This window comes from Ptiloglossa arizonensis, chromosome 3 (assembly GCF_051014685.1).
Source record: "Ptiloglossa arizonensis isolate GNS036 chromosome 3, iyPtiAriz1_principal, whole genome shotgun sequence".
Lineage (NCBI taxonomy): Eukaryota > Metazoa > Arthropoda > Insecta > Hymenoptera > Colletidae > Ptiloglossa > Ptiloglossa arizonensis.
Window position 1 is genome coordinate 21,676,493 of NC_135050.1, and position 20,043 is coordinate 21,696,535.

General features: G+C 29.1%; 4 protein-coding genes across 7 annotated transcripts; 2 read left to right on the forward strand and 2 right to left on the reverse strand.

Annotated features, from left to right (window-relative positions):
• Positions 1-78: 78 nt before the first annotated feature.
• Zip102b (Zinc/iron regulated transporter-related protein 102B) lies at positions 79-2,244 on the reverse strand. Of its 2 annotated transcripts, none has more exons than XM_076306703.1 (5): positions 1,935-2,243; positions 1,658-1,837; positions 1,167-1,393; positions 840-974; positions 79-745 (listed from the first exon to the last, which is right to left on the reverse strand). In XM_076306703.1, exons 3-5 carry the CDS (start codon positions 1,341-1,343, stop codon positions 497-499), a joined length of 561 nt encoding a protein of 186 aa, XP_076162818.1. In that variant the 5' UTR covers positions 1,344-1,393; positions 1,658-1,837; positions 1,935-2,243; the 3' UTR covers positions 79-496. The 2 variants fall into 2 exon arrangements, with proteins under 2 accessions (XP_076162818.1, XP_076162817.1); XM_076306702.1 differs by having other exon boundaries at positions 84-745; positions 1,658-1,784; positions 1,935-2,244.
• A 925-nt stretch (positions 2,245-3,169) lies between these two features.
• On the forward strand, positions 3,170-11,980 carry LOC143144665 (serine/threonine-protein kinase SIK3). 2 transcript variants are annotated; one of them, XM_076307306.1, is made up of 13 exons: positions 3,170-3,322; positions 4,208-4,504; positions 4,606-4,776; positions 4,932-5,055; positions 5,149-5,269; positions 5,361-5,598; positions 5,681-6,005; positions 6,085-6,218; positions 6,290-6,440; positions 7,162-7,299; positions 7,477-7,698; positions 7,903-8,099; positions 8,395-11,980. In XM_076307306.1, the coding sequence occupies exons 1-13, from the start codon at positions 3,170-3,172 to the stop codon at positions 8,896-8,898; spliced, it is 2,775 nt and encodes a 924-aa protein (XP_076163421.1). In that variant the 3' UTR covers positions 8,899-11,980. The 2 variants fall into 2 exon arrangements, with proteins under 2 accessions (XP_076163421.1, XP_076163422.1); XM_076307307.1 differs by lacking the exon at positions 7,162-7,299.
• A 508-nt stretch (positions 11,981-12,488) lies between these two features.
• Positions 12,489-17,799, forward strand: Egg (SET domain bifurcated histone lysine methyltransferase eggless). 2 transcript variants are annotated; one of them, XM_076307229.1, is made up of 14 exons: positions 12,489-12,598; positions 12,993-13,224; positions 13,325-13,454; positions 13,535-13,678; positions 13,762-14,123; positions 14,205-14,434; positions 14,515-14,923; positions 14,995-15,231; positions 15,333-15,677; positions 15,754-15,921; positions 16,005-16,313; positions 16,404-16,669; positions 16,932-17,262; positions 17,430-17,799. In XM_076307229.1, the coding sequence occupies exons 2-14, from the start codon at positions 12,994-12,996 to the stop codon at positions 17,634-17,636; spliced, it is 3,369 nt and encodes a 1,122-aa protein (XP_076163344.1). In that variant the 5' UTR covers positions 12,489-12,598; position 12,993; the 3' UTR covers positions 17,637-17,799. The 2 variants fall into 2 exon arrangements, with proteins under 2 accessions (XP_076163344.1, XP_076163343.1); XM_076307228.1 differs by lacking the exon at positions 12,489-12,598 and adding an exon at positions 12,636-12,735.
• A 417-nt stretch (positions 17,800-18,216) lies between these two features.
• Positions 18,217-19,857, reverse strand: LOC143144629 (myotrophin homolog). Its single transcript, XM_076307231.1, has 3 exons — positions 19,647-19,857; positions 19,279-19,389; positions 18,217-19,070 (listed from the first exon to the last, which is right to left on the reverse strand). The coding sequence occupies exons 1-3, from the start codon at positions 19,713-19,715 to the stop codon at positions 18,894-18,896; spliced, it is 357 nt and encodes a 118-aa protein (XP_076163346.1). The 5' UTR covers positions 19,716-19,857; the 3' UTR covers positions 18,217-18,893.
• Between the last annotated feature and the right edge of the window lie 186 nt (positions 19,858-20,043).

Consider the following 20,043-nt stretch of genomic DNA (forward strand, 5'->3'; position numbering starts at 1 on the left):
ATATGTATATTGTTCAAGTACTGATACATAACAATATAAATCATAGTTATTGAGAAGTACTATTTACATACTTTTGAAAAATAGACTGTAACAGTAACAACATGGAATAATATGAAAAAAAAAAAGACATTTAAATTTAGGTTTTGTATCAAAAATTGCATTTACCTATAAAGTTTATGAAGTATCACTGAAGAATGGAAACTTATTAAAAATGTTTTCGTTATTGTACATAGTCTTGTATCCTATACTTCTATTTTCAAATTTATACAAATGTATAATATTTACGATATGCCTTTTCTACAGTTATATACAATACATAAAAGTACATTGCTTGATTAATATTAAAAAGGATATCTAAATTGACAAATTTTTTAGATATCTCCATGACTTTTGTCTAAAATCATGGAATTTGTAAAAAATTATACCCTTTAATGAAGGGGACAGTTTATATTATTCACAGTAAAAACATAGATGCATTGTTTTGTATGATACTTTGTCAATGATGGTGACCAGTTGTAATTAATGCAGGCAGAAATGAACCTACCACTAAAACTAATATTTCTTTAACTTTAAGTCCAGAAGAAGACACTGTCACATTTTCTGCAATTGGTAGATGTGTGTAGTTGTTATTTCTTGTCATTAATTCTGGTAGCACATGCACAGTTGCAACATATAGGAATGTACCTGCACTAAATAACATTGCCAAGCCAGTTGCATTGACATTACTAAGTGTTTCCTTCCCTTCCTAAGAAAAATACAACAATTTTGTATTAACATTTAAAACATTAAAGATATACAAATTATATTAACTAAATTTTGTTAAGTTTACAACAATTTACCTTTCCAATACCAAAATATGTTACAAGAGCAAGGCAAGGTGCAGCAAAAGAGAATACCAAAAGATGTCTACCTATTCTTTTTCTATCTACTCCTTCATGAAGTAAAAATGATACAAGACCAAATGCAGCAGGTGCCTATAAACATTTTTGACTTATTTATTTCACATAAACTATAAATTTGTATAATGTCCTATAAAGAATATTATATATATATATATATCCTATAAAGAATATTATATATGTCCTATAAGGAATATTATATATATTCTATAAGGAATATTATACATATTCTATATAAGGAATATTACACAATTTCATTGTGTTTACCTTATGTAGCATTATTGCTAAAAATACAATTAATTCTACATCAGCCTGCGATGTAGTTGCAGCAGCTCCTAATGCTATTCCATCAGCTGCTGCATGAACTACAAGGCCCAAAGTAGCAGTAACACTCCTTTCTCTTCCTCCACTTCTTCTAGCTGAGCACTGATCAACCAGAAGCATAAATACAAAACCAAGTATTAAACTAATGCCTATTAAGGAGTGAGGATCATCTAAAAAGATAAACATCAACAATAATAAATGACATTAAAATTAAACAACATTAAAACTAAAGCTCTCAAACACTTTAGTTGTAAAAATTATGCAGTTTCTTATATGAAACTAAAACATTCAAGAAATTCGTCAATTAAAGATATAAATGTACTATTTAATACTTTTTATATAACAAAAATACAACATTTTATTTTTATTAAATATAATAATTAATTTGTTATAAACACTATTGTAATTTAATTGAATTATTATAAGATACTAACTGTGAAATCCTTGGTCACTGTTACTTCCACCAGTAAATAATATTCTTATACCTTCAGGTATAATTACAGCTAGCGCAGTGCCTACAAGAAGTCCAGCACCAAGTATCGAAACCAGTTGTAATTTATCCTAGAAAGATTAAAGGTTCATGATGTTCATGATCATGGAGTTCTTTGTAGGATCTGTAACCAGTAGTTCAAGCGCATGACAATTACAGAAAATGATAGATAAAAATCATCTTTTAGCTTTTTGTCTATCATGCAAGGAAACACAGATTACCTCGGATAAATTCATGACTAACGGCAAGGATCCAGCTATACAGGAACCAATTAGCATTACCAAGGAAAGCATCCATAAAACCGAACTTTCTTCCATTTTTTAAGATGTATGTTTTTTTTTAATATATGAAAGGTGTTTGATCATTTAATAAATATTTTCACATTGCTGGTTATAATTAAGTAATCAATTACGTTATATTCGTTAGAACAATTCAATTTTTAATTATCGCATTTTGCTCAAAACAAAATTTTTGGCAATCCTTCTCAATCTGTTTTTGTCTACGTAACAGTTTTCGCGGTGTATACTGTGAGTATAGCAACGATATGAAAGCAACCCACTTTTACAACCATAGAAGACACAGAATTAGATGTAATAGAATACAACTTCATAAAAAGTTTTCGTTGATTCTCTTGATCAAAAATGCGATCAACATTTAATGTATTTCATATCTGTAAATTTTATATCTGAAGAATTCATCAAAAGCAACAACCATTTGATAGAAAGCTCGATTTATTTTAAAGAAGAAACACATTTAAATATGTTTTCGTATAAATATAAACTAATTAAGAGTGGTGTATTTAAGATTTATCGTGAACTTAAAAGAATAGATTAATGAATCTGAATTTATATAAATTATATATCATAGAAAATATTTATTTACATTGGTGTGCTGTATAAGACTTGTTACTTTATAACTATTGAAATAAATGTTTGGAATAGGAAAATGGGAATAGAAAAAAAATGTTGCACTTTCATTTAGATGATCACACTCCGTTTTACTGATTAGCAATTTAATTTAATAGATATTATCTTAAATGAACCGATGTTTAAAATTAAAAAGATTCCGCTATTTGAAAAAATTATGTGATCATTGAGAACTTGTGAGAATCAATAGCCCTCTGGTGGTAAGTTTGACAGAAATTGCTAAAGTTATCTCGTGACTGTATAAAAAGTAAACAAATAATATTCGATCTAGAAATAAAGAGAATTACAAATCCTTTTTACACATCTTGTTTGTTGGATAATTATAAGTCGTTTTATATTAAAAGTCGTTTTGGTATTTTCATTATAGTTGATGATACCGCTCGATTTTTTGTGCGCGAACATTTTTTTAATTTGAATTGTCTCGTTAGATGGCAGAGGCATCGAATGTCTAGTGGCACCTCTATCGGAAACATTAATGTACTAAGCAGTAAGTGATTGGTAACGAGTTGAGCGAGACAAGTGATTAAAAAATGGCATCCGCGACGACGTCGCACAATGAGGTTTCGCAGGAATTTTCTGTCAACAAACTTATCCGTGTTGGTTATTATGAGCTGGAGAAAACTATTGGCAAGGGAAATTTTGCCGTTGTTAAAATGGCTACCCACATCGTAACAAAATCTAAGGTAAGACCGCTGTTAAGACATTTTTCTCACAAACACGGAATCCGTCATTTTGTCGTTATATCTTCGGATAACGGTGTAGACACGTAAATTTTGCCTTATTTTACGGTTTTAAATGACTTTCTATGTAACAACAAGATGTCATGGTATAAGGGGACCTACAAGCTCAAAGAATGTTTCGCAAACCGATATTACCAACAGACACTGCTACATCGATTGAAATATGTTTCTTCGATGTTTTTCAAATTATTACCAGTTATTTCAGGTTCAATATTGTTATAAGAATAAAAATGAAAATATTACGCGTTAGTTTGTATAAACATTTATATACGTGATACATATCTATGTATTCAATATTTTGTTTTACTTTACATTCGGTTTGTGTCGCTTTTTTCTCTTTGTATATTCTTTTCTGTTTATGCAAGAATCAATTTAAATGTTACTTATATCAAATAATAATTTGTTAATAACACAATATGCTTAACTCGTAGAATGAAGCAATAAGTATATGAGGAAGAGTAGAATTTTTTAATTTAATAGTTTTCTTATGTTTTAAACAGTGTTTAAAACTCATTTTAATGAGTAACAAGTATATTACTGATAACTTTATTACTCTTTTTTAATATGTTAAATGTATTTGTAAGAGTCCAAAGTTTTGATGAAATTTGAAATATGTACATGTTTTATTATTTCATTTCAGTTGTTTAATTGTATAGCGTTAAATGTTTATTCTTTTAATAGTATTTAATTAGACCACATAATATATCAATATTAAATTTTTGTGATATAAATTACATTATTTGTAATATAAATTATTTATATCATTAAAATTTACATTTATTAATCATTAAAATTAATATTACATATATAATCATATTTTTGTTACAGGTGGCTATTAAAATAATAGATAAAACAAAATTGAATGAGGAAAATTTGGCTAAAATTTTTCGCGAAGTACATATAATGAAACGATTAAGGCATCCGCATATCATAAGGTTATATCAAGTAATGGAGACAGAAAAGATGATATATTTAGTTACTGAATATGCTCCTGGAGGAGAGATATTTGATCATCTTGTACGAAATGGAAGAATGCCAGAACCAGAAGCAAGAAGAATTTTTCGTCAAATTGTTCTTGCTGTGCGTTATCTCCATCAACAAAGAGTCGTTCATCGAGATCTTAAGGTTTAAATACATATCCCTTTGTGTATATTGAAATATTAAAGTTTAGAAAAATAAAGTTATTTTCATACAATTATATATATTTTTATATTTTATTATTTTAGGCTGAGAATTTACTACTTGATGCAGACAATAATATAAAACTTGCAGACTTTGGATTTAGTAATGAATACACTCCAGGTGTTCCACTTAGCACTTGGTGTGGATCACCACCATATGCTGCTCCTGAAATTTTTGAAGGAAAACAGTATGATGGCCCACGGGCTGATGTATGGGTATGTTACAATGTATTAAAGTATTGATTTCTACAGTAGTTCTGTACTACCATGTATAGAAATGTATATTCATTATAATTTTAGTGCATGTAAGGTATCTCATAGAAATGCTAAATATTCAGTGTAAAGAGTCTGATACATGTAATTGATTTCAGAGCCTTGGTGTTGTTTTGTATGTATTGGTTTGTGGTGCATTGCCATTCGATGGTCCTACAATGCAACTACTACGCTCCGTAGTAATCTCAGGGAAATTTAGAATACCATTTTTTATGTCTGCAGGTATAAAATATTGTGCTATAGATAATTTTTTTATATATTTGTAATTCATTCTGCATCTTTACATGTGTTTTAATAACGTATTTATTTTTATAGAATGCGAAAAACTGATTAGACATATGTTGGTAGTAGAACCAGAACGACGTTTAAGTATCTCACAGATTTTAGCACACTCCTGGATGGGCGGAGATGGTGTAACAGAACCTGAACCAGGAGGGTACATAGAAATGTTAATGATAATACATTACACTTATGAGGAACAAATTAAAAATGTCATATTGTGAGATTGTTTAATCATGTATTTGTAGGTGTAATTCTGAAAATGTGCCACTACAGCTAAATCAGTTAGTAATAGAAAATATGTTAAGATTACCAGGACTCAGTGCAGACACATTATTAAAAGCAGTTCAAGGGAATGCTTTCGATCATGTATCAGCAATATACAATCTTCTTGTCGATCGATTAGAACCAACAATGCCTAGTTTACCCAGTATTCAAGCTATACCAGGAGATTATGCTCCTGATGGAGCACATCAATTAGAAAAGGTAATATTTATAAATAATTTTATTTGAATTATGTAAATATTAAAGTTATCTTATAATTTTTTGGATTTTTTTTTGTGAAAAGTATGGCGATACAGAAGCAGAAGCGGAAGAAAGGAGTGGAATGCAACTAACGCCTGGCACACCTTATCACACAACAAGAAGACATACTGTTGGACCTGGTGATACAGCACATCAGCCACCAACACAATATCCATATAATTATAATCATACGTCAGGGGATCCAGCACTGCGACTCCTTCCTATACTACAGTGTAATAACACTGATCCTCAGGTGTTACCTCATACAAATCTGCCATTAAATCTTCCTTTAGTTAAACATCAACCTCCTCAAAACTTTCAAATCAAGGATCAACACTTGTTAAAGCCACCTCCTGTTATGGGAGCAAGTAAGTAACATAATAAATTATTTAAATGCTTCTGATTATTTATTCTTTCTGTTTTTAATAAATATTTGTTTGATCATAGCGGGAAGTTTCGGAAGAAGAGCTTCAGATGGTGGAGCTAATCTTCATGTCTTCTATCAACAACATAGCAATAGTTCTGGTGGTGGAGACGACGGAAATTGGAGTCAACCGGGCAGTAGAGAACATTTACAACCTGTAAGAGGAATAGTAAAAATATTAAAAACTATTCATAGATAATTTTAAAATAAACTTTATATCATTTATAGATTCAAAGTGGAAGTCCAACACTTGTACCATGTGCTCAGTCATTAAATGTAGGCGTCAATAGTGGAAGTGGAGATACAAATGGCAATAATAGTGGAAGTGGAAGTGATAGAAGAAGACGAAGTGGTCTTACTGCCGTCATGCAAAGACCAGGTACTATTATATCTTTCAGGTATTCGCGTGCACATTATCGGTGCACTTTATTACATCATATTTCATATCACCTCAGTGAGATTTGATTATTATGATTTGCTATATCAGTTAGTTTAAAAAGCTTGCTATATTTCTTCGTTTTTAAAGCTGTAAGTATGATTATTGTGCCTTGTTCGTATTTCTTTGCTCTTGCAGTATTTGTACATTAATGTTTTCTTTTTTATAGTGTTATATTGCATGAAAAATGTTTTCTTTTTATAAGAAATAAAATAAATCGTTTTTTGATACTAGTAAAAGTTTTTAGTCAGTAAATTGCATACTGATGGAAAAAAAGACATAACTTTTACTATTAATATTTAATACAATATTTTTTGTAATATATAAACATAATGATTGTATATTCAATTTAATTTGTATACCATATTTATTTATATATATGACATATATTTACGCATTTTCAATAAGGATTATAATCTTTTTAATATTCTGATTTATTGCATATTATATGTAAATATATCTTCAAAAATATTAGGTTTTAATATTAGATATAATTGTATTTTCTTAATACAACACAAATGTGCACTTTATTTATATGTTCTTTTTTAATATCTTTTGATTTTAGCATTCATATAGTGTTTCATTTGATTTTATTTTTGATTTTGCATGGTTTTTTTGTGTCCACTGCTCTGCCATGCCTCGTTGGTTGGTAATATGCATGTAGTTATAAATCCGGAAATGGTTATGGAGGTGGAAGCTAGGATGAATAGAGCTTACCTCCCATCACTGCTCTTACCAACTCACCTTAGAGGATCAACGCTTCCACATCACAGGAAGACTTCTTCATACCACACTAGCACTGGTAATTCTTGTGCGGATTTTTTTTTGCATTTTGCATAACTAGGAAAAATTTGTTTTATGTTCTATATATTCACTATTAACACTAGTTATATGCTTATGTACATTGTATAATGTGTACAAATGTATTATGCACAATTTAGTATGTACATAGCATAATATTCTCTTTTATTGTTTTCAGTAGGTAACAGAGATTCATATAAGGAACCAAGTACTCATGTTGCCACAGAAAGGTACTCACCTGTTCGGAGAGCATCAGAGGGTTCAGGTCCGTCTGGACCCGGAATTCAGGCACTTCAACAAGAATATCAGCAACTGCAAAGGTTAGCGTCTCCATCACATAGTCCTGCAAGTATACCTGGATCACCTGTACATGAAAGAGGAGTGGCAGCCATCACGCAAGGTATTTCTTACTTTAGATGTTTATAAATTTGTAATCATTTGTAATTCATTGAATACAATAAACATTTTTATTGATCATTTTTATTGAATACATTGAATAATTTCAATAGACAATCTTTGATTCAATAATGTTTCTTATAAATATTAGAAATGGTTTATTTCAATTTTTATAATATTTCACAGATATAATTTATTTTATTAATAGGTTTAAGTGGATTAACTACAGCAACAGTACAGGGAAGCATTGTTCATGGTACTCCAACACAACCACCAGCAACACCATTAGATTTGAGTCCATTAAGGCATCATAGATCGCCAGCTACAACACCAGTTAGTTATTCACCTAGTAATAGTCCAGCTTTGGACATGATTCAGGAGGAACATCCTGTAGAATTACCAAGAGTAAGTAATTTTTAAGTGTCACTTAAGCGATTGATATTATTTTCTAAAGAAGGTAAGAATAGTATTTTAAAGACTTTTCTGGTTATTTTCCATTTGCCTTTGCAGGATATGTACATATTGTAGATATATTATTATTTAATTATTATATGTACTTATAAAGTAGTGAAGAATTATATAAATTATATAAAAAATATTTAATTATTATAATTTTTAAAGTGATAAAATTTACAATTTGTTTTAAGTATTTTTGTGAAAGTGTAACGTATTAGAATGTAATGATTAATATTTGTTATAGGTGCCACCTCAGATATCTATAACAGATCTTGGGGGACAAGTAACGCTTATCAGTTGTTCACCCTCGCCATCTCCATCACCTGATTCACTTGAAGACTCGTTACCTCATTACAATCCTCTTCCCAGTTTTATCATCTCAGAACCGTGCGACCCTTCGAGACCCAGTATCACACGAGGTATCGGTAGGCCACTAAATACATCAATACCTACGGAAGTTGAAGTCACTTTATCGGATGAATCGAGTAGATTGAATTCCGAAGCTATATTGGGCCGTGTGAAACAAATTATAGATGCAAGAGCCCCACCGAAGGGATTTATCTTCAATAGAGAAGAAGTGAAAGGTAGTGGGCTCAGTTTAGAATATCCAGGTGGTGTTCAAATCGAACTTAGAGTATGTGAATCCGAAGAAAAAGAAGTAAAAGGCATTAAAATGCGAAGAATTAGTGGGGACCAATTGCAGTACAGTCAACTTTGTCAGCAGCTTATCTCGTGCATTACCGTTTGACGACAACCAGCATATAATATAATGTTGTCTTATATGTTACGTTACATTCCTGGTGCCACACACACCACTCATTACAGTATTGCACATGCATGCTGCATACATACGAGCGGTACTTTAAGCATACCATTCTTTATATTGATACATTCATATGTGTAACATTCAGTGTGCTTCACTTTTGAATGTTCGTCTCCTTTTTTTTGTTTTATCGTATAAATCGAAAAAAGGAAAAATTTACGTTTACTTGTGCATAATATGAAGTTGAAACGGAAATGTTCTACTAAAGACTTCTTTTAAAGTCTTGGAGGACTTTAATATCCTTACGCAAACAAGACGATGTTCTGCTATTTTTAAACAATTTAAGTATTAACAAAACAGGACGATTTTCATGAAAGTTTAATCGTAATGTACATCACACACCATTCCTTTTTGTAGAATGTTTGTCTTCATGTTAGAAGTTTATAGATAGTAAATTCATAATTTACTGTTTAAATCATCATCGGGTGCCCTTTTTAGCATAGTTAAAGGAAAAGCATCTTTTGTACCGGATTAGATGGCAAGCATTTTCATGATACATGTCTTTGTACTGTAGTGGGGATGTTTTATATGGGATTTACTATATTTATTCGATTGCCATTGCAAACAATTTTAATTTCATGGTCTATATTCCATGTGTGTAAATATTCCTCCTACAAATGTTGAAATTTTTCTGTTTTTTATGTTAATTGGGACTGTAAAAATTGCCTTCTTATTTCTGGTACAAATACCACTTTGTTAGGTAATTTAATTTTAGTAGCTAGAAATCTATACATAATCTTTATATAGTGCAAACACATTATTGTGGTTTATAATTCAAAAACTACACAGACTGAGTTACGATTGTATATCTTTCTTTTTTAAAATCATATATTGCGTTTATTGCAATTTATGAGCGAATAGTATTTCCTTAATAATTTCATTATCAACGATTTTACGAAACTGAAACCACAAAGCATTGGTATAGGGGAAGTGTAGTTTCCATTGATTTTGCTTATGAAGCATTTAATTGTCACACTTTAAAAAGGAAAGTATGCAATATAGCTCTCCTCGTGTAACCAAAGAGTTGAGTTGCTTTTATATTGTTGAGCATGAAGGGTATATATTGTACTATTCATGCTCTAAAAACAAAAAGAAGATATGAGCATCCATAGTAATCGCTAGTTAACGCAAGATGAAATTGTAACTAGGCTGGCACATATTCTTATTATTATGTTACAATGATTAGATAAAAGACATTATATTAGTGTCGCGTACGAAAGAAATAGGAGATTTAATTGACATAATGTAAACAAGATATTTTTCTAAATTTACTTATTTATAAAGTAAACAAAACAAAAAATAAGTAAAGAAAAGTTTTTTGTCGATAGTGCAAGTTACTATGTGCACTTTGCAGAATACAACTTATATACATTATGCCTTTTTTTACTTGCATGTTAATATTGAAAATCATCATATCATTGCTTAAGTATTTTCAATACAAATCACTTGAAAATAATACTTCAATCATTTCGTTTTTTACTTCAACAAGCTTATATATTATATTTTATGTTGAATCTTTTAAATATATCTTTTTATATTTTAAAATATATGCAAAAGTATAATGAAAAAAATAATTTATATGTTAAATATAAGCTGTATTTTGCAAGCAGAATTACATAGCATATTGTACTTCTTGTATTGGTACATTTTCTGTTTTCCAATTTTAATCGTGGGTTAATTTGAGTCTACTGGAAGTAATGGTACTTCTGCACTTATGTAAATAACGAAATTTAATGTATATACATGATACGTACTATTCAGATATTTCTGAAATGTGCATTATACAGGCTATTCTATTTGAGTTAACTATTTTTAATATTCTGAATTGGATCTTTGTTAATACATGAATGTTCTTACAATATATTTTATTATAAATTTTCCTATAAAAATGTGTACATATTGACTTTATATATCTTAATAATATTATAATGGTTTAAAGAAACCGAAAATACGTTAATATTATTTAAATCAAAACGTAAGTAAACTTACTTCTGTTTTTAATTGTATGAACAAATTATTTGATTAGTTAGCCAAGTGAGAGTAGCCTTTGAAAATTATGTAATGCCTAATTTCCATAATTTATAGAACAAATAATTAATTGTTCATTAATTAATCTGTAATTTTTATGATTTCTTTTGGATATTTTAACAAAGCTGACAATTCTAATACATATGCACACATGAGGATCATAATGAACATATACCACTAAATATTGTAATATATACTAATAATTCCTTGAAGATTATTCAACTTGCAATACAAAAATGGTTTTATCGAGTAAAATGGTATATTTCATTATAGATCAATCTAGAAAGGATATTGTTTTTGGATATTTCATATTACATTAAGTACTGGTATCTAAGAGTATACCCACTGGTGTATAAATTAAGTACGTTATTAGGACATACAAGAAAAGTGATTACAATCTTGATGTCTACTTGCAAAAATATCCTGAAGCAATAATTTATTTCTACAAGAAACTTTTTTTCTAAAATATATTTGAATCTTTTTGTATTTTTTATATAATTAAAAATGTCATATTAGATCACATTGTATATACAAAATTATTATATTTTATGCATAAAAATCTGTTGTAAGGACTTCCTTACAAATTACGATTTCGTTTTATTCTAATTGCTTTTTCATAGTGTATTCAAACACGCACTTCTACATGAACAAAAAGTTCTTTGTTGATGGAAATTGGGCAAAGAATGCTATCAATTACGCACAATAGTGCATACCAATGGAAAGTGTAGATCAACATAATCCAAGCTATTGTACATAACACATTATACATAATTATTCGTATAGGATACATACAACGTGTATGTATGCAGAAACAAACTATGTACATTGTAAACATCTACTATATGGATAGGATACAGATAGTATTTTCTGCTGTCAATTCTTCAACTAAGACTGTGATTTTTAAATATACTAATGGCTAGGTAGATACAATACATATTGATTGAATATGATAAAATAAAAATAAAAGAAATATTCAAGACTTGTGCATTTTTAATGTTTCTGTTCATTTTATACTCTCTTAGAGGCAACAATAAAGCGTTGCTATTTATATATTATCTAATGTGCAATTTAATATCCCTTAAAATATGACATTACTAAACATTTTGTTTAAAATTTAACATATTGTAACATACATATAAAATATGTATCAAATATATATTATTACTATTATTATTATAAATATATTAATTCTAGATTTTCCATATATATAAATTTTTAAGTCATATTTTATTACTGTATTAACAGTATCATTTAACAAATTTGTAATTTTCTTTGTGTAAAATTTAAGATCAAATATTGAAATTTTGTGACAATTATAAACAATTAGTGTTACTTTGTATCACTAAAATTATATTTTGTTTAATTAAACTTATAATTAATAATTATGTATTCTTAACACTTTCTTTGCAAAGTTCATTTATTTTTTCAGAAGTATAGTAAATTGTTTTAAAATTATGTATCGGAAATTTCATTTTTTGAAATTTACAAAACATTACATATTCTCTCTATATACAATCTTTCTGATTCTTTTGATAAGAAGCATCGATTTAACCGGCTAACTTGTTTTGCTCTAATGTAAATAAAATAGGCAAAAAAGGTCAGTTATTAAAGTTAAAAACATTTAATTATTCATGGTATAAGTCAGTAAAATCAGTTGTGTAAGATTAGTGTAACGTGAGATGTTGAAACACTTTTATATAAATTAAAATTAAACCAATTTCAAAAAACTGCCAGGTAGGAGAATACATTTTATTGGGAGAATATGTTAAATCATTTTTTAAAATTAAGTTATTTGTTATTGACATAAAAGTTTTCGTTTTAATAAATAGTAGCATTTTATATTTAAAATAATTAACCTCTATCTTAACTTATGGTCATAACCTATATCTTTATATTTAACTGTGATTGGTAAATAAACAAGACTTTATTTTACTCTTTTTCTTTAAAATTAATTGCAAGGTAATTATGATATTATTATTAACGTTATATAGAATGGAAGTTATAGAGCTTGTATCGGATGAAGAAGCAACGGAGGACAATACGAAAGAAAATAAAAGTCCGAAAATTTATAACAGTACTTGTATAAATTTCCAATGTTCTTCTGGACTGGATATGAAAGTAGCACCTTCATTTGCATGTGCTTTTTATGGAGTAAATACAGAAAAGAAAAAAAAACGTATGATATGCAAGAAATGTTTCACTGCTTCATTAGACCATCAAAAGGTATTTTTTTTTAAAAATACTTATTCCTATGCTCCTAGTACATTATTGTAACAACATTGAACATTATTTAATAGTTATAATGTGATATTAATATTTATAGCAATTAGTCACAGCTTTTGTGGATCATAAACCATTATTAAAATGTGAATTTCCGGATCATACAATGGAAGTTGAAATATCTGACAGTGATGATTCAGATGATGAAAGAAAGAAAGATGTGCATGATGAAGGTGAGATTAAAATTTTCTTACATCGTACCAATAATATATGTTTAAGTTATTGATCAGTGTCAGATTAAATTCAATTACAGAAAAGTATTTATCTGAAGAAATGCTTGTTGGTATAGAGGAAATGTTTGGCAGCACATTAAAAAATATTCTTACAAAGTATGATGTTGACTATCAAATCAAGGAAGCACACAGTGTATTAAAAGAACAATTGGATAATATAAATGGTACACCATTATTTTGCAGAATATATATTTACATATACGTATTATACATGTATAAGATCACATGATATAATTTTTTGAAACAGAAGAGAATGAAGTTTTGGACAGAACAGTTAGAGATCTAATGCGTACTATGGATACATTACGTAATAGTTTATATGATGAATTCAGACCACAAATTCAAATGCTTCAAGAGCTTCAAATCGATGATGTATCTATGGATAATGTTTCTTATCCATTGGTGGCAACGAAAAAAGTTACCCAAGTACGCGTCTCACCTGCTTTATTACAGGATAGTCAACCTGAGATTCTACCTATTGAACAAGACAATAAACAAATTATAGCATTGGACTTACCTCCAACTGGTCCACTTGTAAGACCACAAATAGATGTGGATGCCATTGTATATATTATGAAGCACCCACTTATGCCATGGATTAAGGGAAAGGTTAATAAATAAATTTTTATTTTGATTTTGTTAAAATAGTTTAATACATTATTGTTTAATATTTTATTTATTACTTATTAGGTTCAAACTGTAGTTTCAAAGAGTCCTTTACACTGTCGTGTGAAGTTATTGCAAAAAAAGTACAATTCGGTTATTAAGTCCGTTTTTGGCAAGCAAACTGCACCTTCTGTAATTAGTCAAGTAATAATTCCAGTTGGTACGCGAGTAGTTGCAGTCTTCCGAGATGTTTCATCTAGTAATTTCTATAGCGGAGTTATAGCTGAACCACCAAAAGCCACAAATAAATATAGGTATATTTCTTGTATAAAGATTTAAATCTATAAATTTGATTCTAACACAACCTGTTGAATATTTCTTTTCTCATAATTAGGTATTTGGTATTCTTTGATGATGGATATGCTCAATATGTTGAGCATAGACACATTTATTTAGTTGCTGAATCTTCTTCCAAAGTTTGGGAAGATATACCTAATGAATCTCGAGATTTTGTGAAAAAGTACATTGAGATGTATCCTGAAAGGCCAATGGTAAAGTTACAGACGGGACAAGTAGTAAAAACAGAATGGAATGGTAAATGGTGGATTGCCAGGGTAGTACAAGTTGATGCAAGTTTAGTACAAATGCATTTTGATGCTGATGGAAGGACAGAATGGATCTATAGAGGTTCTGCTAGATTAGGGCCCCTGTATCTTGAACTCTTAAAGGCCAATGCTAGGCAACAAGGACATCATGCATCTGTTAATACACCAAGTCGACATCGACTTCCTGTTATTTCTAATGTATATAAAATTGTCTACTTTTATACTTTTATAAAAAATAATTGAAAAAAATAAATTTACTAATATTCCAGAAAAGCAATTTACCTTACGTAGAATACACATCAAATATAGAAAATGAAGAAGAAAGAATTTCTCAGGCAGAAAAAGAACAGACTATTGCAATAAGTGAAAATACAAGTGTAACTACTTCAACTGTACCACAACAGACGCGTGCTGTTGCTAGGAAGAGTACTAGTAAGAAGCAAAATGTTGTAGATACAAATACATATAATCCTACCACAGAAACAAAACCTTCTCATAGCATAGTTGTAAGTACATGGGATAAAGTAATTGAAATAATTTCTACAAGAAAATTGAAAATGAATCGTGAAAATTCATAACTTGAAACAATGTTATCAATTTATTTCAGTATTATCAGACACAAAATAAAATTCAGACAAAGAAATTTGTCCCACATAAATGTGGTCCGCAGTGCGTAGAGGGTATATCCTTTACACCTGATGATCTAAGAGGATATTCACCTCTTTCAATACCATTACTTTGTGGATGGAACCGGCAACTTTGTAAATATCCCAAAGGCAAAAAAATTACATTATATCAAGCACCGTGTGGTGTTAGATTACGAAATATGGAAGAGTTGCATCAGTATCTTCGTAAAACGGGTAGTCCAATGTCCGTTGATCTTTTTGATTTTGATTATTGGGTACATTGTTTAGCAGAATTCGTTTTGGACAAGTGTTTCATTAATATAAAGGTAAGTAAAAATTTCAAATTGTGGCACTTTGTTAATGATTTGTATCTAATAAGTAAATTATGTTCTTAATTTTAAGGATCTCAGTTACGGCGTAGAAAATGTGCCAATACCATGTGTCAATGAACTAGACCACACTCAACCAGATACTATACGGTACAGCACTCAAAGGGATCCAACAGAAGGCGTTAATCTTAATTTAGATCCAAATTTCTTATGTAGTTGTGATTGTGAAGATGATTGTGAAGTATGATTACTTAATCGAGATAACATATATTTAATATCAATTATATTAAAACTTTGTTTACAATTTATTTTATTATTTTACAGGATAAAACAAAGTGTCAATGTTGGCAATTAACAATACAAGGTGCAACTCTTGGAGGGAGAGTACCTAACACATCTGTTGGTTACATGTATAAACGTTTACCTGAACCAGTAACAACTGGAATTTACGAATGTAATTCAGGATGCAAATGTGCTGTGAAAACTTGTCTCAATAGAGTAGTGCAACATCCATTGACATTAAAACTACAAGTATTCAAAACCGCTCCTCGAGGTTGGGGCATAAGGTGCCTAAATGATATTCCTCTTGGATCTTTTATTTGTATATATGCTGGTAGATTACTTACAGAACAGGTAACTATAACAGAATATAATAAAAAATATTATTAACGATATAAGCTAAATAGAAAGATACTAACATTCTAATATTTTCTTATACTATAGGGAGCCAATGAAGGTGGTAAAAATTATGGAGATGAATATCTTGCTGAATTGGATTATGTTGAAGTAGTGGAAGGAATTAAGGAAGGCTATGAAAGTGATGTTCTTGAACCAGAAATGCCTTTGTCTACTCCAGAAGATAAAAAGAAATCTATTACAAGTGATGATGAAGATAACACAAAAACAAATGCCAATGATTCAGATGAAGACTTTGATATTACTAAATATGTAAATTTTAATGTAGATTCTACAGAACCTTCCTCTATTAGGTAAGATTAATTATTAATAGATATCGAAATTTGTGTAATAAATTAGATAAAATAATTATAATGCGGAAAATAAGTAAAAAGAAATTTGGAAGCTATTGGGAATAGAAGGAAAAATTATTTGATGCATCAATGGTCGGTATGGTAGAATATGCATTTGTAGTTTAGGGATGGCTTAAAGACAAAATATTGTATTGTATAATGTAAATTGTATATTGAATAGAAACAATAAATCTAGTGCTACTATATAATTGTAACATTTTAGAAAACGACTTAGAAAACGAAAACGAGACGAGACCAATAATCATGATGGATCTGAAGAAAATAGTGAAGATGGAAGTAGTACCAAAAATTCTGAAATTCTGACTAAACCTTCTATTAACGAGAATCGTTCGAATGATCAAGACACGATCACAATAAGTGACGAAGAAGAAAATAGGAGCGGTAGACGCGAGCCAAGTAGATTCGATCCAACAGTAGAGCCAGCGCAATTAGAAAGACCTACATTTAAGTCAGTAAGAGATTTCTTCGGAGAGGATGAGGCTGTTTATATAATGGATGCTAAAACAACTGGAAATATCGGACGCTATCTAAATGTAAGAAAGACATGCTTTAATTAAATATGTTCAATTCTTTATTGTCATTATCAATCGGTCAATCCGTAATATAACAGATCCTATCTTATGATATAAAAATTAATGGATATTTTAGTACATGATAAATATGTGAGTGCGAAGTAAAAATAATTTTGTTGATATTTTAGCATTCTTGCGATCCAAATGTTTTTGTGCAAAATGTATTTGTTGACACACATGATGTAAGATTTCCTTGGGTGGCATTTTTTGCTTTAAATTATATTAGAGCGGGTCAAGAATTAACATGGAATTATAGCTATGATGTTGGAAGTATACCAGGAAAAGTTATCATATGTAAGTGTGGTGCATCAAATTGCAGAGGTAGACTTTTATAATGTATGAAATACTTTATATAGGAATAATAAAATTAGGATTTATAAATATAGTTCTCTTTTCTTAAGTACATATTCTACAGTATTAAATTGTACACAATATTAAATAAACGACATCGTGTATTATTAAAAGATATGTTTGTGCGCAATTATTTTTAGTAGTAACGACAATTTATTTTCTATATAATTGTACCATAGATGTAAACATTTTTTATGTATATTTTTTACTTAAGAGTATATAATTTGTGGAGAAATTATTTTTGATGTTTTCGTTGTATATATTTTTCATTTAAATGTAAGTTAATTTACAAGATAATAAAACAGACTTGTGGAATGAAATAAACTGTATTTTGTTTTACAATTTGTAATATTTCTTTACGAGGTCATTTTAATATAATATTACAATACATTTTATGTAGCTATAAAAACACAAGATTTCTTTTTTATATTTTTAATCACGGATAATGAATAAATAACTTTATTTATGAAAATTGTTACTATCTTTGAAAATTCATCAACACATCATAATTGTTATTGAATCATAAATAAATGATAAATTCGGGTTTAATAAAATACAACGATATACATAACAACGATGCATTGGCTTATTATTTTTGATTATTGTACACCTTTAAAACCTTTTACGACATGTCAGGTAATTAGTACCATAAAGACAGCTCTTTAATCTCATTCTATAATTTATACATGTCTTTCTTGAAATTCAGTTAAATTATGTACGTATATCTTAAATCGAGCATTCAGTATTTTGTATATTTATAGCTCCCTCGCAAAAATATTAAAGTAAAGCAGAATTATTGTGTCAATTGTAGTTTATAAAAAATGTATAAAAAATTCGTAACATTTATAAATTAATAACAAATATTTAAAATACGATGCTGCTTCTTACGAATGTATCAAAATATCTTTTGCTATATGTAATTACATGCTTTAAAAATAAATTTGTTCCTGTTGGTTTTATAAAAGAACCTGTCATACTATTTTAAAGCTGAAATTATACATACTTCAAATCCCTAAGAATAACCATGTAAGAATATGAGTTCATGATTATATGCTCCAGATGTGCAATATATTATTATAAAACTACATTCGTGTATCTATATTCTTTTAATTTAAAGTGCATAAATATGATAGTCTAGTTATATGCAAGAAATTAAAACAAAGCAATCGTGATACTCCTATGAGGAACATTAAAATACTAAAATAACAAAATTATCGCTCTGTGTTTTGTTTGGCTTTGTGCTAGTGAAGTTTAAGCAGCTGTTTGATCTCATCTTTTTCGGCAGCATCTAAGTAACTGGTTCCATCTGGCGTTAAACCATCTGGTTTAGCTCCTTTTTCTAATAATAATTTTACACAATTTGTATGTCCTTCCCAAATTGCTGCTAATAGTGTTGTTATACCATGCTTGTCTGTAGCCTGCAAATATATTATATTTACTTATATAACTTATACATTACTTTTGTATACATGTCGTATAAATATTGTTTCTTTCTTACTTGTAAATTAAATTATTTCAAAAGTAAATAACTATATTTAAATTAATTTGTGTAAAGATCATTGAAAAAATTAAACAACTCTTATGTCGCGATTGCATGTACTAATTTAACATTTAAAATATATTTACATTTGCACTTGCGCCTTTTTCCAAAAGGTATCTGACCACTTCACTTTGGCCATAATCAGCTGCATAATGCAGTGGTGTCCTTCCATCGATCATTTGATTAACATCAATATTCTAGTAACAGACATTATATGATTTAATATATATTTGGTCACCGGTGAAAATATATCTTGTGTTTAGAAAGAATATATAATTTATTTTTACAATTGTTACTTCAACCGATTAACGGCAATTGTTTATGTAGAACAAATTATATAAAGATTGGCGAATGTAATAACAAATGCCGAAAAAGGTATTATTGTGACGTTTTTGCTTAGCCGACAATTAAAAAGCGACGAAAGCAAAAAGATAATTTAACGTATTATATTTGCCTTATTCTCAACGATATCCCGCACTTGCTCCAAATCACCATTTTTTATTCCCCAAACGAGTTCACTCATTTTCTTTATGGGTTACTAGTAGATTCTTCAATAGAAGATAGCCTCACGAATATCCACGTTTATTCTAATCAGTTCACGTTCGAACTCACGTCCATTAAATTTGGTTAAATAGCGAATTTTGCTGGAACAATTTTTCCGTGCTACCAACATATGTAACAGTAAAACGAAATCGTCGTTCGTCCATTTACGATACCAACATCAAGGATGATACAACCGAGGTGGATAATTCTTTACAAATTTTTTAATAACACAATTAGTGCTTAAATTACAAATATACAAAACTGTTAAAAGTGAAAACTTGTTTGCTATTTTAATTTTAGCTTTTATA